Source organism: Urocitellus parryii, chromosome 2, assembly GCF_045843805.1.
Source record: "Urocitellus parryii isolate mUroPar1 chromosome 2, mUroPar1.hap1, whole genome shotgun sequence".
NCBI lineage: Eukaryota > Metazoa > Chordata > Mammalia > Rodentia > Sciuridae > Urocitellus > Urocitellus parryii.
The window spans coordinates 26403469-26426569 of NC_135532.1; the positions used below are offsets into that span (position 1 = coordinate 26403469).

The 23101-nt window shown below is 44.2% G+C and overlaps 1 protein-coding gene across 2 annotated transcripts; it reads left to right on the forward strand.

Moving 5' to 3' along the window:
- Positions 1-3463: 3463 nt before the first annotated feature.
- On the forward strand, positions 3464-22536 carry Medag (mesenteric estrogen dependent adipogenesis). 2 transcript variants are annotated; one of them, XM_026388367.2, is made up of 5 exons: positions 3464-4115; positions 15175-15284; positions 18087-18199; positions 19044-19329; positions 21304-22536. In XM_026388367.2, exons 1-5 carry the CDS (start codon positions 3838-3840, stop codon positions 21426-21428), a joined length of 912 nt encoding a protein of 303 aa, XP_026244152.1. In that variant the 5' UTR covers positions 3464-3837; the 3' UTR covers positions 21429-22536. The 2 variants fall into 2 exon arrangements, with proteins under 2 accessions (XP_026244152.1, XP_026244153.1); XM_026388368.2 differs by having other exon boundaries at positions 19044-19091; positions 21304-21388.
- Positions 22537-23101: the final 565 nt, after the last annotated feature.

Here is a 23101-nt window from a genome sequence, read left to right on the forward strand (position 1 = left end):
TAAACTAAAGTGGGTTCAAATTCCTATCCTATCACTTATTAGCTAGTTTGAATATTAAATTTCTCTCAAAAACCCATATGCTAAAGGCTTGCTTCCCAGTCTATGGTGCTGTTGGGAGGTGTTAGAACTTTAGAGAGGTGGGACCTAGGGAAAGGAAGTGAGGTCACTGGGGATGTGCCTGTTATCAGGAGCCAGCTATGCCATCAACATGGACCACACGTGTTTGCGCCTTTCCGCAATGTCAGAATTTGCTGAATAGCAATAAATTCACAGGTTATACCACTTTCATTGGTGGCAGTTCACCAAATACTTTGTGGGTCACCTAAGTGTCACAAGCTGGGCAATCATAAGTTCTTTTATTCCAATCTTAATTTATAATAATACTCAATATAACTTAATTTGTTATAATACTCAAGTCACATATCATACTTTACAGTGTATATATATGTTACAGAAAGGTTAAGAAAGGATTAAGGCCACCATAAAGGTTCAGGAGGCTAAATTGAGAGTAAAGACAGATACAAATGCAGAGAGTCACTGTTGGTGGTCAGGTAAGTTTATGAACCAGCTAGCTTTTCAGGTAAAGAGCTGTTAAAGCACAGGAAATGAGTCTAGGTCAAGGTCCAAAAGGATGGCAGTTGCAGACCATTAGCTCGAGATATCAGCGTGGAGTGGGTCCTGCATAGTTGTCACAGGTAGGAGAAACCATGCTCTGTTGAAGCCCAAAGACAGAGATTTGGAAATTCATTGCTGGGGCAATTTTCATGGGCAAGGCTCATGAGGGGGAGTGACTAGGTGATTGGATCAGGGTGCTGCCATGTCCAGGGGTTCAGGTGCTCCTCTTTTTATGGGTCTTGAATGAGGGGTTATGGTATGTTCAATAAGGTCTTGGGCCTGGTTTTTCCAGTATGAGTTTGATACACCCATGCATGCATTCATGTGCTTCTGATTAATTCAATAAGTTCACAGGTGGCCATTTTTATTAGCATAATTGATTTATCAGTTTGTGTTTATGGTTGTGCCAGGCAGATGGTCATTTCTTACTTGTACAAACAAAGTGTGGAGTCATTCAATCTCTACACTTAAACTCAAAATGGAGTCGCTGATGGCAAACTATTGCTTTATAGAATAGAGTAACACAGTTTAGGCATAATCTGAGAACTACTGCTCTGTACATTGTGGACTAAGAGCAGGGCACAACCTGCTTTCCATACTCTTGAAAGAGATGTTAAGACCCTCTTCCAAGCCCCTTCTGGTCTTTCCCTTCACTTTCCAGATGCCATGAGCTGAGTAGATTTGCTCTACTGTGTACTCTTCACCATGATGTTCTGTCTTGCACAGATCCAAAAGCAACCAACATGTCAACCGACCATGAACTGAAACCATGAGCCAAAATAAGTCTTTCCTTCTTATAAGTTATTTAACTCAGCTATTTGTTACAGCAACAGAAGGTTAACTAATACATACCTTTCCACTTCTCTGGAAGCTAATGACCCCATCTGTGAGCTAATGACTTTCAAATCTCAATCACTAACAGTGCCATCTCTCCAAAAGTCCAGCCCTAGCTAACTAGCTAGGTGCCTCCTGGACTCTTCCACTTGGACATATCATAAGTAACTCAAAATTACAATGTCCCCACCTGAACTCATTGTCTTCTCTTCACAAACCTGCTCCTTTTCTCAGAACACTACCTTCATTAATGGTAGCACCATCTGTCTATGTACCCAAGAGGAAGACACTAAATGTCATTCTTTCCTTCCTTCCATTTATTTGCTTATGAAACCCTGCTGACTGTAGCTCAAAAATGTCCCAAATTTGTCATCTCCATTCCCATGCCTTCTGTTACTTCAGACCTTCATCATTCTTGCTAGATTATTACATCCATCTCTAAGTCTCTCTTCTTCCTTCAATCTTTTTGTTTGTTTCAAAACAGCCAGATGGCCATAACCAAATGTATCTGTCTTAACTTGGGCATAATTATATTATTTTCTTCCTTAGAAACACTGAAATCTCCCTATTGCCTTAAGGACCAAATCCCCAGACAATTCCGGGTGCCTGTCATAATCTGGCCCCAACTGCCCTTTCTAGCCTCCTGTGTTATACAACTCACCTCTCTCACTCACATGTATTCCACTTTAGCCATTAAAAATTGACCGCTCTTCTCCAAACAGAACATACCTTCTCTTTTGTGTAGAACTGGTCCAGAATCTTTCCCAACTTCTTATTGAGGGTGCTCCTTCACCTGGGAGCTCTCCAAAACCATTCAAAGTCCAGCCCCTGCCTCATCTCCCCTGAGTATCTGTCCTGGGGCCCCCCTGGCAAAATCAACCACTCTCTAGAACAGGTGAAGAGAATGGAGATCACTTAAGTATTTAAGTGAGATATGGCTGGACTTTCATTCTATTTAATTAAACCTAAATAAGGGATGATGCTGGAGGCACCCAAAGACAAAAAGATATTTTCTAAATTTCACTTAACTTTTGGGTTCTACCTTAGAGATCTAAATCACAGTAATTTGGGAAGCCTCAAAACTGGGCTAGATTCTCTTCCTATATTGTTTATGTTTATTTGAGGCACAGATTTTTCAGTTAGTGCTTTCTTCAGTTGTTGGAACACGAGCCTGCCACGCTATTAGACTGTACCTTAGGGGATGGCAGGGATTGTGTCTGCTCATTCTAGTCTCCTCAGAATTTAGCTAACTCTCTATCCACTATTAGATGCTCTGGAAATAGTTGTTTAATTAAATTGAGTGACATATTCCTCCTTTCATAACTCAGGAGGATAATGAGCACATAGCTAGCACTCAAATATTTATAGACTGATTGAACAAATGCAAGTATTCCGGGACTCAAGGAGTTCATAGACTGCTGGGGGGGCAGGGGAGGAGGAAGACATCTAGGGCCCTTCCAGCTCCAGTCTGTGGCACACATTGGTCTCGGGTCCATCAGGACAGAAACAAGAGAGGCAAGGGGTGAGGTTCATGGCGCATTCGCTCGGACCTTACCGAAAAGCGAAAAGATGAACAGTGGAATTTCTTAGTGGGAGGACATCTGGCTATGGGAACCTGAATCAGGAAAGTCTGAGAGGAAGAAAATGGAAAGCCTGATCTGGAGCGGGGAGGGCAGAAAACTGAGGCCCAAAGAGCAAGGAGGGAGGTCAACTCCAACTCACAGTGGGGATGGGCTGGGGAGGAAGCTTCAGTGCTGCTCGGGGTCAGCCCCTGGGTTCCAGAGAGAGGGTGGGCCGGGGACTGTGAGCCGCCCTCCAGTTAGTACCAGAGGGGTGGCGCCTTAGGAATGGGTGGGTGCTGCGCGCCGCCCGCTCGGGGCCAGGCCGGGGCAAGCGGGGAGCTCTCCCCACCCCTGTCCCCTCCCCCGCAGTGTCCTGCAGGCAGGGCGGGGCCCAGCGCGGGGGTTGAGTAGCTGACCCCGGAGGGATGACTAAATCTTGGCTGCCAGCAGGCAAGACAGGGCTGGAGCGTGCCAAGTTATGAGACGACGACGACGATAACTCGGCCCCCAGTGTCTGGGGTCGTGCCGGGACCGGGAGGGGCGCGGCGGATGCCTGGAGGGCCATAAAAGGGGCCGCGCGGCGCGGGGACCGCTTTCTGCTGGCAGCGCTCCTTGCGGGCGGGCGGCAGCTGGGGACAGGCAGCCGTCCCGGCGGACAGAGGCTACCTGGACGGCCACTGCGCCCGGACTCGGGCAGGCGGACAGAGCGACCCCTGTTCCAGCGGACGCGGGCAGGACGCGGGGCCCTCTCGGGGGACAGTCAGGTGCGGGCTGGGCTGGGCGGGGCCGCGACGCCAGCAGGTGGGGCAGCTCCGATTGACCCCGCATGGCGGCGGCGGCGTGCGAGCCGATGGCCAGGCCGAGTCTGACCTCCATCTCGTCGGGGGAGCTGCGCAGCCTGTGGACGTGCGACTGCGAGCTGGCCCTGTTACCTCTGGAGCAGCTGCTGCGCTTGCAGCCCGGCGCATTCCAGCTGCGCGGTGACCAGCTCGTGGTGCCAGGGCCCGAGGAGCCCGCGGTCGCGCGCGGGGGCTTCAATGTCTTTGGCGACGGCATAGTGAGACTCGACGGGCAGCTCTACCGCCTCAGCAACTACATCAAGAGGTGGGTGACCTTGCCGCGCGTCCTGGCCAGCCGCCTGATTCCCGAGTACTTCTCTGCTTTATCTTGGTCCCTGCGAGCCCTAGCTGTCCCATGTGCCCCCAATCCCGCCTGGACCCTTCCCTTTTTTTGCTTCTTTTACATGTTCTCATTGCCAACATCACCTAGAACCTGCAATCTCTCCCCACCTTGGCTTTTCTGCCCTTTGCACAGATATTTTGCAACTGTAACTTGAAACAGATGAGCACCAGGCCCAGCGCGTGGGGACGTGCAGGATGAGGGTGCTGCAGATTCTCTGGGTCCCCACCCAAAGCACATAACTGGCCATCGCTTTTTCCATTTTGGCTCCTTAACAAGGTCAGATGAGCTCAGATTGAGGTCACACCCTGAAGGGGATGTTTGTCGTGCAAAAACTCACACCCTGGCTTCAGTCTGGGGGTGTGAGTGTGGGGTGGGGAGATGCACAGTTCCAAGCACTGCTAGCTTTATCCAGTGAGAAGACCCAGTGGGGAAGCCCGCAGAAGTTCAAGGTTAGGGTTTCATCAACCACCCAACCACCCAACCAACCACCCAACCACCCAACCAACCACCCAACCACCCAACCACCCAACCACCCAACCACGGTGTGGAAGGAAACCAAGCCTGGGGAAGTCCTGCCCAGGGCTGTTGAATGGGCAGATAAATTATGAGGAAATAAGTTAGCTTCCTGGAGTCTGGTGCAGAGTTTGGGCCAGATCTGCAGTCTTAATTGAGTAGATGTGCCCAGAATGCTGAACTCTTGTGACCAAAGTGACTGAAGTACTTGGGCAGACCTGAAGCTGGTAGGGGATGTGCTCCATCTAGCTGAAGCAGGCTTTGTGTGGTGGTGTTATGGGTGGTGTGAGGACAATTCAAAGGTAATTCTATGTCATCGCAGGCCTTCAAGGGTCATCCTGTGGAAAGAGATTGCAAAGCCCTCTTCTATTCATGCTGTAGGGCCCAGTGCTCCAAAGAGCCAGGTGGTCTGCAGTTTGAGAGATGAGTGAGCCAGCAAGCTCTTAGATATAATGCCTTTGCTCTGGGAAAGAGCACTGGGCACACTGTGTGTGGGATGGAGCAATGAGGGGCAAACACAGAAAATGAGATATTTAGAGTGTGGTCTTTAAAACTGCTTGGGTGGGGGAATCAACCTTGCTTTTTCCAAACAAAGATAGTGAGGGCTTTGAATGCCTGAAAAAATCATTCGGCAGCAAGAATTTTTTCATTTTTAGTAAAATGAAAATTCCAGTCCATGAGTAAGGGATAGTGGGAGGAACTGAGTCAGAAATCAGATTTACAAAAATTTAAAAAGAAAACAATTTTTTTGGAGAAAAGGGTATGAATATTTTTAATAGGCAGAATTAATTGAAGCCATAGGATAAGGCTTTTGAAGAACCAACTGCCCCAATCTTAGCAAACAGTGCTACAAAATTTAGAACAATTTTGAAGTCTGCTTTGAATTCCTCCTACATAAAAGAAAACTAAACAGCAGTGGTCTCTAGGCAGTTTAGAGTTTAGAATAAACACCTAGGCCACAAAGACCAGGTGACACAGACTGGGATACAAACACTCCACACAATAGTTCTGCATCAGATAAGCTGGTTGGTCAGTTGTGTGAGGGCTTTTGCACCCTGGGAAATATCAAGGGGCTTCTTCCTCTGGGGGACACACTATGGCAGGGGAGAGAGATTTTATAACTGGGTGTGCAGCCCTAAGGATGACTGGGAGGGGATTTGGCCTAAATGGAGAGAAACTTCTAGAAAGAGAGGGAGGACTAGGTTGTGTGCAGAGTGAGAGAGATGTTTTGTCCTTGTGAAGCTGGAGATATCTGAAGTTGCTATTCCTCTGATCTGCAAAAGGTCCCCAGTTGTCTTTGTGGTTGCATGAACTTATTCCCTCACACACACACCACACACACACATCTCCATCTTTCTCTCTGCCCCCATTCCCTTCCCTCCCTACTTTCCTTCTCTCTTCCTTTTTTTTTTCTTCTTCTCCAGCTCTGGCAAGTTTTATTAATGAAAATACCTGCAGGATTACTTTACACCAGTCTGTTCAGGTGTACTTCAAAAAGCTCAGAATCACCTGGGTCAGTGACAGCCTGGGTACATCCTCCATACTATTCTCCACATGCTGGGCGCAGTTCCATCTCCTTCCCTCCGTGGTGTGGGAGGCACCTGTGTCCAGGGCATAGCACTCTGCATTTTCTCGAGGCTGGTAACTGGCAAAGATGATCAGTCTGGCTTTGCCTGTTCTGGTACCTTCAGAGTCTGCTTGTCCCCCAACGTGTACTTCCACTTGTCTTTATGAGCCTGGAGTCCACGGACTCCACAAAGAAGCTTCTTTGTGGCCACCCCATTCCTGCCTCAGATGTGGGATGGCCTCCAGCCAATAGTGGCTTCCTAGACTGTCAGGGATAGAGAACGGCAAAGTGCTGGTTCTTAGACATTTTGGGTCATACAGTTTTTGAAAATTGTATGCAGACCTTCTCCCCAGAAATTCAGATGAATTCCCAATGTGACCCTTCGGGTAGTTCATGAGATCCTGGGTTCAGGTTAAGAATCCTAGCTCTATTAATGAGGATTAATTAGGATTCTCCCTATTTAACACGTATTCTTGGTGTGGAATAAGCCCCCAGTGTCATCCAGGACCTCCAAACTGTGTGCTGTACCTTTTACAAGGTCCTTTCCCCGAAAAGAGTATGGCCTTTGACAGTCTCATGATTTTCTTGCTCAGAGAACAAGAGGATGATTTTGGTCCTACTTTCTTAGATTTGTTTTCTAATACTTACTCATTGATTCTAAATACATACCTGCTAAATAAACCATGGAGCCCTTGGGTGATGGGATGATTTAGTAATGGCCACCAAGAGCTATAAAGCTCCCCTGAGAGCCTGCTTTAAACATATTTGTCTTCCTTTGCAGCATTTGTGGCAAGATCTTTATAGTTATTTTTTTTTGCTTTCAAGCTCTGGACTTCCATCCATGGTATCACAAAAGCCTGCTCAGAATACCTGATGTATGTAATTCTTATCCAACAAGCTATTCATTCAAAGTCCAATTCACCATTAACCATCTCTAGAACACACACGTGCACATGTGTGCATGCATCCACAAGCACATTCCCATCCTTTTTCCTGTAATGCAGCCTCTAAGTGACATGTAACAGCCACATCTGGCAGAGAGGACCTCTAATTCCTTCTTTCGGCTGGTGCCTTGGCATGAAAGAGGTGGCTTAAGTAATCAAAATAAGTGCAAGAATCATAATCGTGGCGGCTAGTATTTACTTGAGTACCAGGAAAGGTGTAAAGTATTTCACAGATATTATCCCACAAAAGTTTACAAAGTCAGCACTATTTTGGTTGCCATTTTTTATCGACAGGAACATTAGAACTCGGAAAGATTGGGCAATTTACCTAAGTAAGATGCTGGGGGCCATAGACCCAGGCCTTCTAAGTAACCCTGTATGACTGCAAAGCCGATGCTTTCAGCAAATTGCCACTACCTTGAAATAATTCTGCCTTCCGGTAGCCCACAGCAGCTTCTCACACTTCTGGAGCCCACAAATTGATACCTGGGATTCCATTTTGTATAATCAGCCTAAAAGAGGGTGTAAGTGCTCAGGTTTTAAGGATGGTTCTTAAGAGCCGAGATTGTAACCTGTTGCTGCCCGCAGCCATGGCTGTCAGGGAGATGGATGACCATCACAAGCCCCCGCAACCCTGGGGCAAGCTGCCTGGGCAGAGTACAGCAGGACTGGAATGGGGCTTGTGCCGTAAAGTAGGGCTAGAACATGCTCAGATGGGAGCTGGGTGAAACCTCACCCCGCCTCACAGAGGGAAGTGCCTGGCTCCGTGTGCTGGCCCAGGCCCTGTTGTCACAGCTCTGGGTGGGGCTTGTGGGTGGGTGCGCTGTCCTGTAATCTCTCCTTCCCCTGGAGTCTCAGATGTGGAAAACTGCCCAGGGCAGCAGCAGCCCCTTTGCAGGACACTTCATGACACTGATGAAATAATACCCATCTGTGTATTGAGCTGTGATGTTTAACAAGCGTCCACAGGAAGTGGGGATGAGTGTGAGTGCCAGGTTGTGCACTGTCCCAGCTGAGTGAGCCTGGCGAGAGGCTTAATCACTCTTAATGTCTGTGTGACTCAGTTTCCCCAGATTTTAAATGGGAATAATAATCCCCCCAACTTTACCAGGTTGTTGGTGTAATTCAAATGTGCTGGAAAAAATATATAGAACTAGCACATGCTGACAGATGTCAGTTTTTATTTTATTATTAAGTAACTCCATAAGCCAAGTGTTTTGTCCGTGTTATTTAATCTGCTAGCCTCCTCATGGAGTATCTTTTGTTAGCTCATTTTTATAGGTGGAGAAAATGGATCTCTGTCAGGCTAAACACTTGGTGGGGGGTGCGGGTCTTGGAATGATGCTCAGGTCTGAAGATTCTGAAGCCACAGGCCATGCCGCCTCTCCTGGCTTCCTTCCTCTGGAGCCTCGCTCTGACTTCCTGCCACAGCCTGGTCTACTTCCTACTCTTAGCTCACCTTGTCATTGGCTGATGCCTGCTTGTCTTCTTGGATGCAGCCAACTCTCCAAGGCTTGGCTAAGCTGTGACTCCTCCTGGGGTTCTTGTGTTCCCTCTTGCCCAGACCTTGATGGTGTGTTTGGACTAACAGAACAATCTCTCTTCTAGCATCTGTCTCACCTTAATAAATGGCTCTCACTCCAGGCCTCTCTCCCTTGCTGTCTTGCATTTAAGTAATCAGGACACAACTCACTGGAGCTTGGACACAGAATACAAGGAACTATATATATATATATATATTTGGCATTTGCACATTTGAAGGATTTACCAGTTTGTAAGTCTCTGAGTGGCGGGAATTGCATCATACACCGGTGCTTCCCAAAGTTTAAATAAGCATGCAAGTCTCCTGGGGATCTGGATAAACATAAATTCTGATTGAATAAAACTTAGAAGGTACCCAAATTCTGCATTTCAACAGGCTCTCAGTGACTGGTGTTTTTGGTCCAAGGATCACACTATGAGCAACAAGGTTTTATACATCCATCATTTTATATTGAAATGGTATATTTTATCTGTCTCTCCAATAGAATATTGGACATAAAACTGTTTCCTTCCTCATCTTCATATCCTCGGAGCCCTACACATAGTAGGTGCTTAGTAAACACTGATGGCATGCATGAATGGATCACGTTCTGCCCCAGTGCAGTGTTTCATATACACTCCGTATCCTTAAACTGCTTCGTCAGTGAGAGAAGGAGCAGGTGTATCCTGGATTCAAGCCGCAGATGTCGTATAGTCATAAGTCTGAAAATTTTGCTTAGTTTCACTACCACTGGGGCAGAAGGAGGAGGGAAAGAAGTGAAAGGTAAGGAATTGTTGGAGAGCCTCAGGGGGTGAGGCTGTGCAGAAGGAGATCAAACAAACAAACAAAAACTGGAAATAGAAGCTTGCCCCCCAAAGTAGACTATCCCTGTAAACTTTCACTTAGTGTCCCCGCAAAGGGTTATGAACACCACAGTCAATCTGTGGGGTCCTTCACAAAAGCATTTGCCGTGTGTGCTCCTTTTTCCTCTGCTCCACTTTTCATACATTTTTGCCTTTGTCTTGCCTTCATTTTAATTGTGGTAAAATGTACACTGCATAAAGTTTCCTATTTTAAACATTTTTAGGTGTGCAGTTCAGTGGCGTGAAGTATTGTCACACCATTGGGCAACCCTGATTAAAGACCCACCTCCAGAACCTGATCTTCCCACACTGAAACTCAACACCCATAAAACTACAGCTCCCCATTCTCAGTCCCCCAGCCCCAGGCAACCACCACCATTCTACTTTCTGCCTCTATGAATTTGAATACTCCAGGTATCGAATGGAATGGAATTATGCCATATCTGTCTTTTGTGACTGGCATATTTTACTTAGTGTAATTTCTTCAAGGTTCATTGATGTAGCGTATGTCAGCATTTCCTTCCTAAGGCGAAATGATATTTCACTGGAGGTATAAACCACATTTGGTTTATCCATTCATCTGTTGGTAGACATTTGTGTTGCTTCTACCTTTTAGCTATTGTGCATAATGCTGCTACGAACATGGATGTTCAAATACCTGGTCCCTATATTTACTTTTTTTTGGGGGGGGGCAAAGTTTTTATTTAACTGATAAGTAATTATATATAATCAATATCCATATATATGTATATTATATGTGGGGTTAAAATGTGGTGTTTTTTTATATGTTTAGCTGTTTTAAAATATACACACACATGCCCACCCCCTTGGGTGGAGTTTGTGGGTTTGGATTCCTGTTTGTCTTTGAGCAATAAATTGTTAGAGTCAAAAGACATTTGGAGCAACTTTCTAGACCATGCTAGTGATGATGTGAAATTTGAAGGAGACTGAAGGTGGGTATCTTGGAGGACAGTGGATCTTTCAGACACTTCTAATTTCGCTGGAAGCAAAACACAGTGCTCTTTTTTTGGTTTTGGCTATTAGAGGTTGCCTCTTTAAGCTGTTCTGTCTAGCCTTCCAAATGGGACAGATGAGGGAAGAAGTTGGAGCAGGGAAGTGGAAATTCTTGCTCATTTACCTTTCAGATATTCATTTTGTTCTCCCTTCCTGGTAACTCAAGTGAACACAGCCCAGTTGGGAGTCAGAAACTTACAGAACTTCACCTTGGAAGCCAGCCAAGTTGGTCAGGATGAAAGATACTCATAGTGTTTGCTGAGGATCTATTATGGGCCCAAGGACATGAGTTCATGTTCCCCAACATGCATTTAAACATCAGGCTCAAGGAAATACTGTTTTGCCCCTTTGACTAATAAAGGAGCAGGTTCAGACAAGTAACTCACTCAAGGTCACAGTGAGCTTGGGACGACCCTGGGACGGAGTTCACACAGTCAGCCAGTTAGGACATGAATTAGGTCTTATTTAGAATCTCTCTGCTTCCCCTGACATTGTCTTGCCTTCCAATCTTTGCTCTCAAGTCAGACTTAGAAAGTTTTAATCTAGAAGCATTTTGGTGCTGGGGTAAAAGCAATGAAGAAATGAGAGTTTAAAGGAACTGTCTATCTTAAACTGTTTGATTTTCATCCCTAATGGTAACTTCAGCAAATATAATAAATATTCAATACACAGAGGTGATATTTGCATTACTAATTCAGAAATATTCATGATTAAAGATCAAATAACCAATCCCTAATGTACTCTCCTAAGGTTCATCTTAAACCAGTGATTAAATGTCAGATACTTGAATATCTACAGGACTTAACAACTAGATCCTCTGATCTTTTCATATTTTAGTGACTTAGGTATCCAAACTTTGTAACAGTGAATTTCAAAGGAATGTTCACATTGACTTATTTCACTGGAATGTTAAGGTATTTAACAATTGGACCATAACTGGCAGGCTGGAATTGGGGGAATTAATGAAATACAGTAGTAGTTTCCCCCCTTATTTGTGGTTTAGCTTTCTTTGATTTTAGTTGCCTGTGGTCAGAGAGTATTAAATGGAAAGCCCAACAAAAACATAACTCATAAATTTTAAATTGGACACCCATTCTGAGTAGCATGATGAAATCTCCTACTATCCATTCCTTCCAGTGCCCAGCACATGAATCATCCCTTTATCCTGTGTATCCACGCTGTATATACTACCCACCTGTTAGTCACTTAGTTACTTTCTAGGTTATAAGATCAGTTCTTGTGGGTAGGATTTGGTATTATCTGAGGTTTCAGGTATTCACTGGGGGTCTTGGAACTTATCTCTGGAGGATAAGGAGAGCCTACTCTAGTTCTTATTTGCAGTCTGGTTAGAGATAAGGAATTTATTAGGTAAGGATCTTGCCACAATCTCTTGTCTGTAAATTCTGGCATTAAAGCTCTGGGATAAGCAGATTTTCACACATGTGTGATACAGAAATAACTGACGTATTCTATGATGAGGTTTACCGCCCATTAATGTTCTTCAAATACCTCCAAATCATCAAAGGAATATCAAATTATGTCACACATACTTTTATTATTCAGGCACTTTATTAAATTCAGACTCCAAAATGAATAATTCCTATAAAGGTTATACATTAAAGTCAATATATGACTATCCAGAGGGCCCCTTTCTGTGATCATCCAAATAATCACTTGTTGAGTCTATAGCATTTAAAAAAACACATATTTTGCAGAATTCTGGTGGAAACTGATTATTCTTACAACACTGATAATTTCTTTCTTTCTTTCTTTCTTTCTTTCTTTCTTTCTTTCTTTTTTTTTTGTACCAGGGATTGAACCTTGCTTTTGCTTTATTTTATCTTTATTTGGTACTAGGGATTGATTAAACTCAGGGCGCTTAACCAGTAAGCCACATCCCCAGCCCTTATTTAAATATATATGTATATATTTTTTCAAGAGACAGGGTCTAAATAAGTTAAAGGGCCTTACTAAGTTTCTGAGGCTGGCTTTGAACTCCATGATCCTCCTGCCTCAGCCTCCCAAGCCTTTGGGATTACAGGCATGAACCACCACACCCAACTAACAATGATCATTTCTAGGTTGAGATTGCTGTATTTTTCCTTTAAGCTGTGTGCTCATTGGAAGAAAATCCAGTGAAGTCAGATTCATCAATGTCTCCAGTCAGATATCAATTGATTTCATAGGCAGAGGGAAATATTGCACTGTCATTTGGTCATCAGAAAAGTAATCGAAACTGTCGATTTTCTGAGTGCGTTGTGCAGGCACTATGCATTAGCTCTACAGAAGGACCATGGGATCATGGATGTTGACGTTTAGAGGAATCACCTTGGGGAGAGGTGCTTACGTGACTGTCAACTCCATGATAAATGGGTAGCGGGAGAATGTGCGGCCTGCCTTGGATGGGTCACAGGTGGTGTCTGTCACTCACACTGGTCACTCACACCTATCTTTTTGATATTGACACTGCCTCCCTTTGTACCGCAGACCTCAGCTGCCTCTCCTCACCCTCTTCCCAGGCCACTCTTGGCTGCCCTGTGCCCAATCACTCACTGACAGCTGAATAAGGACGAGGGTGAGTCCAGGAGGCTCTCTTCCCTGTGTGCTTCCTGGGCTCTGAGCTGCTCGGCCGTAAAGAGGCACCTGTGCCTACTGGCGCCCGGCGCACCATGGGGCTTGATGAATTGTTGAGCGGATGGATGAGTGAGATGAACCCAGAAGGCGCTGGTTTTCCTTTTCCTTCCTTCTCCTTTGCTGCTTTTCTCCAGGACCTTTTGAAGTTGGTCCATTGGGACAAACAAGGATGTCAGGATTCTCTCCCAGCTGACAGGAAACACAGCTGCTACCCTCTCAGTCTTTTGAGGATCCCTCTCCGCACCCCCTTTTCATGTTCTGCCCAGATGAGGGTGAGGATGGGGAAGGGGCAAATAAAGACATATACAACACCCTGGTCCACATTTTTGACCCCACCCATTCCCTGGGTACGTATGCTCCTTCTCCATTCCCAGCCTCTTCCTTCCTCCATCACAGACCTGCACCCCCTTTTCCTGCTCTGGAACACTCCAGTTCTTTGTCCCCCACCAACTCCAGGACCAGCCCTCCAGCCACCACCAGTGCAGAAGGGCCTAGGAGGCGGAGATGACTTTCAGAGCCTGGTGAAATAGAAGGCAGGAAACACTTCAGAGGCTCCACCAGGAGCTACAGTCTACAAGCTCTCAAAATTCAGGTCTGACAATGCAGCACAAAGAAAATGGCACAGATTTCTAAGAAATCAAGCCGGGAGACAGCCAAGCAGAAGCTGTGTTTTTCTGCCTCGGGGTGGATACTGTCCAGCGCGCTCTTGACCGGCACCTGGTCACTGTCTTGTAAGCCGGCCTCTCCGTGGGGTTGTGGGAAGTGGGTACCGGGAGGAAGGACAAGACGGCTGTGTGGCCACAGCTCCCTGCGGCCACCCTTGGCTTTCCAAGGCTGTGATTTTCATGTCAAGGCGCGGGAAGGACAACCCCTCGGAAAGAAATGCCTGGAGCTGTCTGCTCGCCACCAGATAGAAGAATCAACCACGGTGCAGGGAGCTGTCAGCTCAGCCAGCCGGTTCACTCCAGCAGATGCTCGCAGCTGTGTCCATGGGGAGCCAGCTCCGTGTTTCAGAGGGACTGTGGCAAAGGTGTCCTCCAGCCGCGGGCTGCCATTCAGCCTGTCTGCATTCACACAGCATCCGAGCTTGTAGTTAGAAAATTAGCCATCTCCTGGAGGAAGCTAATTTGCACTTGGATCTTTTTTTTTTTTTTTTTTTTTTTTAAGCAACGGAGGTAGAGACATGGAAAGGCTGCTTGGAAAATTTGTAGGGCAGGGAGACAAAGCTAACATGTTAGCTGACAGAATCGAGACTCAGATCTTTCTAGGCCGGAATAATGAACTAAAACCAAGGAGGCTAAATTTAATGAGGAGATGGGGAAAAAAAAATCCAACAGTAGTTTTATGTTTTTAATTGTACATTGTCTGAGAGTTGAGAACATGTGAATTAGGAATGGTTCATATGAATATTGGTTGATGGTGTCATCTGTAGAGGGGGCTGGGTCTATTTTGGGATTAGAGGGGGAAAGTAGGAAAGAGAAGAAAAGGAAAATCCCAAACCTACCAGTTAAATAGTGTGAATCCACTGGAGAAGACCTATCCAGTTCCACTCACTGAGTTTAGTTCTCAATCCAGAGGGACTGGGAACTTTTCAAATGAAGCTGTTACCAGTTTCTGGCCCCAAATGATAGATAGAATTGGTCATCACCTGGTAAAGACTCCCCTGCGAGCCAAGCATTGATATTAAACCACCCTAAGGACCGTGGCTACCTTTGAGTTGCACACTGGACTCTCAGCCAGTCATCTATGACCAGGAGAAGATTTACTTATACTGTCCCAAAATATGGTGACCTCTGAAATGATACATTTTATGGGACTTCCCACAAAGGGTCCGTGGCTGTGGCAGGCATATATCCAATATATTCTCATTTTAACTGAGGTGGGAGAGTATATTACAGCCCTAATTATCTCTGCTTCCTCATAGGTATGTGGAACTGACCAACTACTGTGATTATAAAGACTACAGGGAAACTATATTGAGCAAACCAATGCTGTTCTTCATTAATGTACAGACCAAAAAAGACACCTCGAAAGGTAGGTGCATCCATGATTTTGGTGTGGTTCTGTCTTGCTGGGCTATGGGCTGTTGTAGGCTGATGAGGGAAGAGCGGGCCATGGAGAAAGCAGGATAGATGTCAGCTCGTGACAAGATCAGCAGCCAGGAGCCTGGTGTCTAAAGCACTGCTCAAGCTTTTGGAACAAACCCCAGATGATCCTAGAGCAGAAGCCACCGGGTTCTGAGCTTCTTTCCTGTTTCCTGTCCAGACAAGAAGTAGTCTGACATTCTGAGCCTTCCAGGGTTTCAAGGGTTTCGAAGCCTGGCTCCATGAGGGTCATCCAACAATATGTCCGAGGCACACTCTAATGTCATTATTGACACTGTAGGTCTATAGATCTTATCATCCAAATGGGGACATTTTGAGGATGAAAGTCTTCATAGTTAGTAATTTGGGTTAAAGGCATAAACTGAGATGACTCAGAAAGGTAGGGTACATGGTTATCCTACCTATGAAGCACATAGACTCTCCCTATTTTATGGATGAGGAAACTAAGATAAAATGAATTGCAGTTGTAGATGCTTCAAGTTTCATGTTTCTGTATTTTAGACACAGAATTTCATGTTTAGACACATCTCACCATTGTTTCTTCCAAGAAAGCAGATGAACTGGTAACGACTCTACAACTCAAATTCCAATATGAGCATCTCTCCATTTTCCCATTTTCTTCCTGCTCAGAGCGACACATGGGTAGACTCATGGGAATCATGTTCTGTGGCAAGGGTAGAATTTCTTCCAACTGCTTCTAAATGTCATTCTTAAAATGAGTCCAAGGTAATAAGAAATGATCTACCAATTTCAGATGGACTTTCTCAAGCATTCACTCTCCTCAGACCCGGAGGAGTTCTCTCTGCTCATGTCATAATTCACAGTCAGGACACTCTCTCTCTGCAGGAGAGGCCAGAACAGAATGCACGTAACAAACAGCGCCTGTTTGAGTATCTGAGCCCTGCGTGTCCTTTGGCTTGGTGATGACCAGAGGGCCAGTAGTTCTCTTGGAGTATAATTCACAGCTGTGTCAAGTACACTTCCCACCTTGATCTCTCAGGAGGAAAGAATGAGTGACCTCTCCATTTTAACATTTTGAAAGTACGGGATGGTACAAAAAGGTCCTTGTGGGGAGTCCTACAGGAAGTACACAGCTGTAGGGCGATTGTTGTGGAAGAAAGTACAGAATCTGGTTAATTTTGAGAAAAGTTATAAAATGAAGATATTTTTATAGGCTAGAAACTTAAGGTGATAACGTTTAGAAACTTGTGAAAATTGCAGCTAAGGTAACTTGTCCGCCCACTGGTTTAAACTGGAATTATATGCAAATTTAAAAAGCCACCACTTCATTAAGGCAATTACTAATGATTTCCAGAATTTTGGTGTAATAAATACACAAACAGACCTGTCTGAAAATGTGAAGGGCCTCCTCTGCAGTTGTGCAGTGCACAACCTGCCCACCCAGCCCAACTGAGGAACATGGTAACCCTGGGTCTTTAGAATCTAAAGATTGTGGTTTTATTTGTATAAAATACAACAAATTACAAATGGTTTGCTTTTGCTTTATTTTATTCATTTATTTGTTTTTGGTACCAGGGATTGAAGAGGTTCTTAACCACTGAGCCACATCCCCAGCCCTTTTTTATATTTTACTTAGAGACAGGGTCTTGCTAAGTTGCTTAGGGCCTCATTAAGTTGCTGAGGCTGGCTTTGAACTCACAATCCTCATGCTTCAACCTCCAGAGCCACTAGGCTTTTATTTATCTCTTGTCTCCCAAAAGATATAAGATTATTTACATCTGAAATACCCAAAAAATAATTTGGAGTAAGGCAAACAAGTAGGAAAAATAAGAAGATTCTTTTATTGGCACTCGTTTGTTATTGCCTCCGAGCTATCTCAAAGCCAGTACCAAATGCTCAGTTCTTGAAATCACTAGGAGATTTTGTGAATGGCTGGTCCATGCCTTTAAACAGTGTGAAGTGGGTTTTCCGGTTTCTCCCTCAGATATGTGCTTGAGTAATTAAAGTCATGGAGCTTGATTCTGGGGACTAGAAAAGTAAGAGATTCCAAATTTCCTAATAAGTAAACAACCTCCCCTTTGCTTATATTATGCAAGTTGAATTGAATCAGACTTAAGGGGTTAATAATACAAAACAAGATAAAAAAAACAATAATAACAGGGGGAAGAAGTGTCTTCCAGGACAGAGATGTGGTGCTATTTAAACACTGAGAAAGATACTTTTTCTCACTTGAGATGATGTTGGGTCAGGAGCAGGAAGGAGAACCAATCATGAGTTGCTCTGATGCTTAGAACCTTAGCCTAACCATTTGGCAGGAAGAACGCTGGGGGTGGAAGGCACAGAGTACTTTTCTTCCCTGGACTTAGCTGATTTTCTGCTGTGTAAATGAGAAAGTGTTGGTGAGAGCCAAGTTGTGATTTAAATGTGCAGCAAGGCTGGGTCATAAAAACCGTTTTCTTTTCCCATGCTGGATACGTGGTGGGGGCACAGTTCTCATTTGCAATAATCATAGAGTGGGACTTTTGATTTCTGAGACATAAGTGCAAGCTGCAACTTGCTTCTTCTACAGTAGCCCAGAGCTCCCTTCAAATCTCTGGAACATTTCTAGAAATCTGGCTAGGTGTTGTGGTAAGGGTCTCAGGGAGCAGAGAGGGAAGGTTATCGATGGATAAAATCTCCAGAGAAGGTGGAGACCCCTGCTTTAGCAAATCCCGAGAAGCATGTTGATAACACAAGTACATACTTTTGAATTCTGCTTGCTGATTTCTAGAAAGGACATACGCATTTCTTGTGAACACAAGGCACCCCAAGATAAGAAGACAGATAGAACAGGGGATGGACATGGTCATCTCTTCAGTGATCGGAGAAAGTTACCGACTTCAGGTAAGATTTAGCCTGTGAATCCAGGGCTCCCAGCCACACGGAAGAGGCCCAAGAACTCCCTGCAAGAACTGCGTGTCTAGGGCCTTCTCTGAACTACAGTAAGCAGCCAAGATCACACGGATGCCTGGAACTTTACAGAAACCAGACGTTCTGTAACTGTGTTCTGTTCTCTACATACCTATGACGGAGTTTTAGTTTTAAATTAGGTTCAGAAAGAGATGAACAACAACTAATAATAAAATCCATCAATTCCAATAATAATAATAAAAGAATAGTAGTAAATAATAATAATAAAGTTATTTAAAACATAAATTATCTTTCTGGACTTTTCCATTTACTATTTTCAGACCCTAGGTAACTGCAACTGCAGAAAGCAAAACCATATTTTGTTCTTTACTACGTCATTATTGCTACCAATAAAGTGAGCTTAGTTTCTCTTTTCTTTAAATTTTCTTTTGTAGCTGTAGATGGATGGCATGCTTTTCTTTTATTGGTTCATTTGTTTATGTAGTGCTAAGGATTGAATCCAGTGCCTTACATGTGCTAGACAAGCACTCTGTCACTGAGCTACAGCCCCAGCCCCCAAACAAACTTAGTTTCTATCAACTTATTAGAAACAGAATATTAATACATGTAATTTTGGCCAAGCAGTTCAAAATCTTATGATACAAAAGCAAAGGTGTGTTTTTTTTTTTTTTTAAATAAAGACAACTGTTAAAAGGTATCTGTCAGAATGAAAGAGAGAATGTCACATTTTGGAGATTTGGGTAGTTTTCATTGATTCTAAAATGTCTACATGGTAATTATATCCACAAAGTCAATGAAATGTTTCTCTGTCTTTCAGTTTGATTTCCAAGATGTAGTGAAGAATTTTTTCCCTCCAGGAACTGAGGTGATTAATGGAGAAAATTTGAGTTTTGCGTATGAATTCAAAGCTGACGCCTTATTTGATTTCTTCTATTGGTTTGGGCTCAGCAATTCCACTGTGAAAGTGAATGGTAAAGTTCTGAATCTGTCGAGCACAAGTCCAGAAAAGAAGGAGACAATTAAGTTATTTTTGGAAAAAATGAGTGAACCTTTAATCCGAAGGAGCAGTTTCTCTGACCGAAAATTCAGTGTAACTTCCAGAGGTATGTTAAAAATCCTCAAGGACAGGAGGATGCTGACCAGTCAAAGGGTGAAAGAGGCAATGGGAGGGAGCAAGAGGCAAGACTCATTAATAAAACAGAAACATAACGTCACCTGATTCAGAAAGGACTGAAATGGCTCTCCCAAAACCAGAAGCCAGGCAGCATGCACCTGTAGTCCCAGCTACCTGGGGCGCTGTGAGGGTTGCTTGAGTCAAGAGCTGGAGACCAGGCTGGGCAAGAGAGCAAGACGCTGCTTCAAAAAAAAAAAAAAAAAAAAAAAAAGAGAGAGAGAGAGAGAGAGAGAAAAGAGAGAGAAGAGATAAAAGGACTTTTCCTTTTAGTCTTCTGACATAATAATTACATTGTGCAGCCTACCTCCAAAACAATCTTAAAGATTATCATTAATTCAAATGAATATTAATGCCCACTTAAATATTATTGGCTTCTTAACATTGTAAAATAATGCTTCTTTCCCTGTGTGCATAGTCTGGACCACAGAATGTTCACTTAAGCTGCCAGTCGGGGGAAGTCTAGATGGTCGTGGTATCTATCTTTAACAGTACGTGGAAGGGTTCTCCAGATTTTGTAAGACCACAAAAGAAAAAAGAATAACTCTTGAGAAGGTTTCATTTAATCAACTAGCCATGGCATATGGTGGATTCTTGATTTTGGTATCCACGCGGCTCACGCAGATGGCACGGATCATGTCTTGTCTGAGCGTGTCTTTTGCGGAGCCCGTTCTCTCTGCCTCATGCTCGTCTGGGCTGGAGAGCAGCTTCCTTGAATCGGGATTCTTGTTGCTAATTGCAGGAAACCAACAGTCTCTGTAAACTCGCAGTGTCCTCAAAGTGAAGATGGGAAATAGAGATTTTTCATTAATTGTGTTTAATGACAGTTGCTTTCTTCCAGTGTTTATAGCAAAAACCTCTTACTCTCAGCTGTTTCTTATTCTAGAAGTGATCCTTCTCTTAATTCCTTCATTTCTCCTTCTCTCCATCCCACTATCTGTTAACGTCTGTCTCTTCATCTCTGTTCTCTGTGTTTCTCTGAGCTTCTCTGTCTCTGTCTCTGTCTCTGTCTCTGTCTCTGTCTCTGTCTCTCTCTCTCTCTCTCTCTCTCTCTCTCTCTGTCTCCTCCCCACCCGCTCCCTCTCTGTCTCTGTTCCTCCGCAGTCCTCTGTCTCTCACGCTTTCCATGTTGTTCCAATCCCAATTTCCATATTCCTCTGTCTGGGACTTTGTCACCAATAAGCTTTGCGCTCTGCTGAATTGCAGCCACGTGGAGATGGTCCCTTACGGGACAAGATTAACTGGCCCTTCTTTGACAGCATCACCCTTGTCCAGTCCTTCTCTGGTACCCTCAGTCTCACCCACTGGCCACAGCAGCCTGGATAACTTTCCTGTTTCACTGTGGCTCTTCTCTGGCATGTAACCTCCCTCTGGTGTCCACTGTCATCTTGGGGACACCAAAGTGCATGTGAAGTTGGCAGCAGTTCTTTGAAAGTTTACCCTGGACCATCCCTGAGTCCACTTCAACTCCTGACCAGAGCTTCCTGAGAGCTGTCGCATGCACTGCAGATGGCATAGCTGAGATGTACCTGCAGGCCTGGCAGGCAGACTGAACTTGGCTCCCAGCCCCTGGGCAGAGCACCAAACCCCTGATGCTGCTAATACAGCTTCATCCTGTTCACAAACTGACCTCTGGCCTGAGCATCTATTTTTCAAATGTGAGACTTTTCTGTTAAGTGAGAGAGTGTATGAAGCCCATTGCAAATCTCCAGCCTGCAGGAAAGCAAGTGACAATCATGTCCCGCTGATAAACAAAAAAGCAACACATTTCTGTTTAGCCTTTTGAGTTTTTCCGTGGAAGCCAGGATTCTCTATTAATTATTGAAATGGTTATGTTGTATGATTTTTTTTTGCAGTGCTGGTAATAATGATTGCCTTATTTACTGTGTGTGTTTTTTTTTTTTAGGCTCAATAGATGATGTTTTTAACTGCAGTCTGTCACCCAGATCATCTCTGACAGAGCCTCTTTTGGCAGAATTACCATTTCCAAGTGTTCTGGAATCTGAAGAGACACCAAACCAATTTATCTAATTGGACTGAACATTCTAGCTGTCACTTTTATGTTGCAAGCCTGTGCCAGACTGCAGGTTGAGGGGACGAGAGGAGGTGGGAGGTGGGCACTTCCACCCCTTTGCCAACTCCTGGCGCCCCCATGGCTTCTGTGGGGGGCTCCTTTCTCCCATTTCCCTGGGTGTGATGCTGTGGCAGGCCCAACGTAGCTGGCTTCCTTCGAGGCTACAGTTCCCTGGATGGAAGGGCTTTGGCTTGTGGCATGCTTTGAACATTTCTGCAAAGAGGCAGGGGAAGCCACAGGGTCCTGCCACCCTGAACTTTGCTCAGTGCCCTGGCACCCTGGGAACTTTCCTGGAAACCTCTCTGGGAGTCCTCTGACTTGGTTGTCAACCTGGGATGCTTCATAATTCAGGGTTTGCTCTCTGCTTGAGATCTCCTTGTTTATCCCCCAACCCAGAAAGCATGGGGTTCACAGTGCTCTTCTCTTGCAAACCTGGTGGGTAAAAAACCTGTGCCATCTTCCATCCGGGAGGCAAGTTTGTTTTTCATCCTGCCTGTGTGAAACCTTATAGGAAACATTCAAGGTAAGGTTTGCTGAATGACTGGCCAGGCAGATAGGACAGCAATCCTGCCACCCACAGCCTGAAATGGGAGGTCCCTTGGCCTTTCTCTTCTCCAAGTGGCACATGGAGAATGAGGCCAGGTGTTGTAGTACCAACTATGACAGGGGAAGGATAAGGTACATGGCACTATCCTCCTTACTGAAAGTACATCATGTCAGTTGGGCATTTAAAATAAGCTTTTTGTAATCCTAACATGAAAAGAAAAATAGAAGAAATCTATATAATTACCATACTACATTTTCTATCCATATATTTTTCATCTTATAGCTATGATGGAATTCTTCAAAAAGGAAAAAAAAAACATATCCTACATATAAAAACTTGTATGAATGGATCACTACATTTGCTCATAATGAGGGAGATTTATAGATCCTGAATATCATTTTTTTTCTGTCTTTTTTTTTTAAAAAGTGTTCCTGTATTATATGTTTGATAACACTACTGATGGTCCTGACATTTATATTTGAAATGTTATGAGGTACATTTGCACAATTAAAACTTTTCCTAGCATTCAACCTCGAGGTCACCAATTCCCTTGTGTGTGTGATCATTCCCTTGTGGTTTGCAGGTGGTGTCTTTGCGTGGTGTATTTGCATTATGACTTACTAAATTACAATAAGAATTTTTTCAACAGTCACTTTCTCAAGAAGAGCCTTTGAAGAACAGGGCTGTAAAGTATGTGGAGAAAGAAAGATCTGATACTGATCTTTCAGAAAAATAGGAAGAAATGCTTCTTAGTAGCAGGAGAGGATGAGCATTAATTTCAGTAAAAAATGCAGAATATTAATAATAAAATAAGTTTAATACCAGTGCAAACAAACCTTAGGTGGATATAAAGTATTAAATGCTTCCCAAAGGAAATAGAAACTCTTCACAAAATTGACAAAGGATTTTTTTTTTAAGTAGCTGAACTGAGAAAAATGATTAGTAATTACATCAGGAATGAACTAAAGATCTGGAAGGTTTCTTTCATCATTAAAATCATTTTAGTTGACTCTGAACCAAATGCATTCAATTTCCACTTAGCCAAGTTTTATCAACTGCCTATAAGGAAATATGCACCGTGCT

Bases quoted from the DNA above. Each gene is read 5' to 3' on its own strand.
- Medag (XM_026388367.2), top strand. From the start codon at position 3,838: ATGGCGGCGGCGGCGTGCGAGCCGATGGCCAGGCCGAGTCTGACCTCC. The intron at 18,200-19,043 runs GTAAGATTTAGC...TCTGTCTTTCAG, and splicing joins GAGAAAGTTACCGACTTCAG to TTTGATTTCCAAGATGTAGT. The intron at 19,330-21,303 runs GTATGTTAAAAA...TTTTTTTTTTAG, and splicing joins ATTCAGTGTAACTTCCAGAG to GCTCAATAGATGATGTTTTT.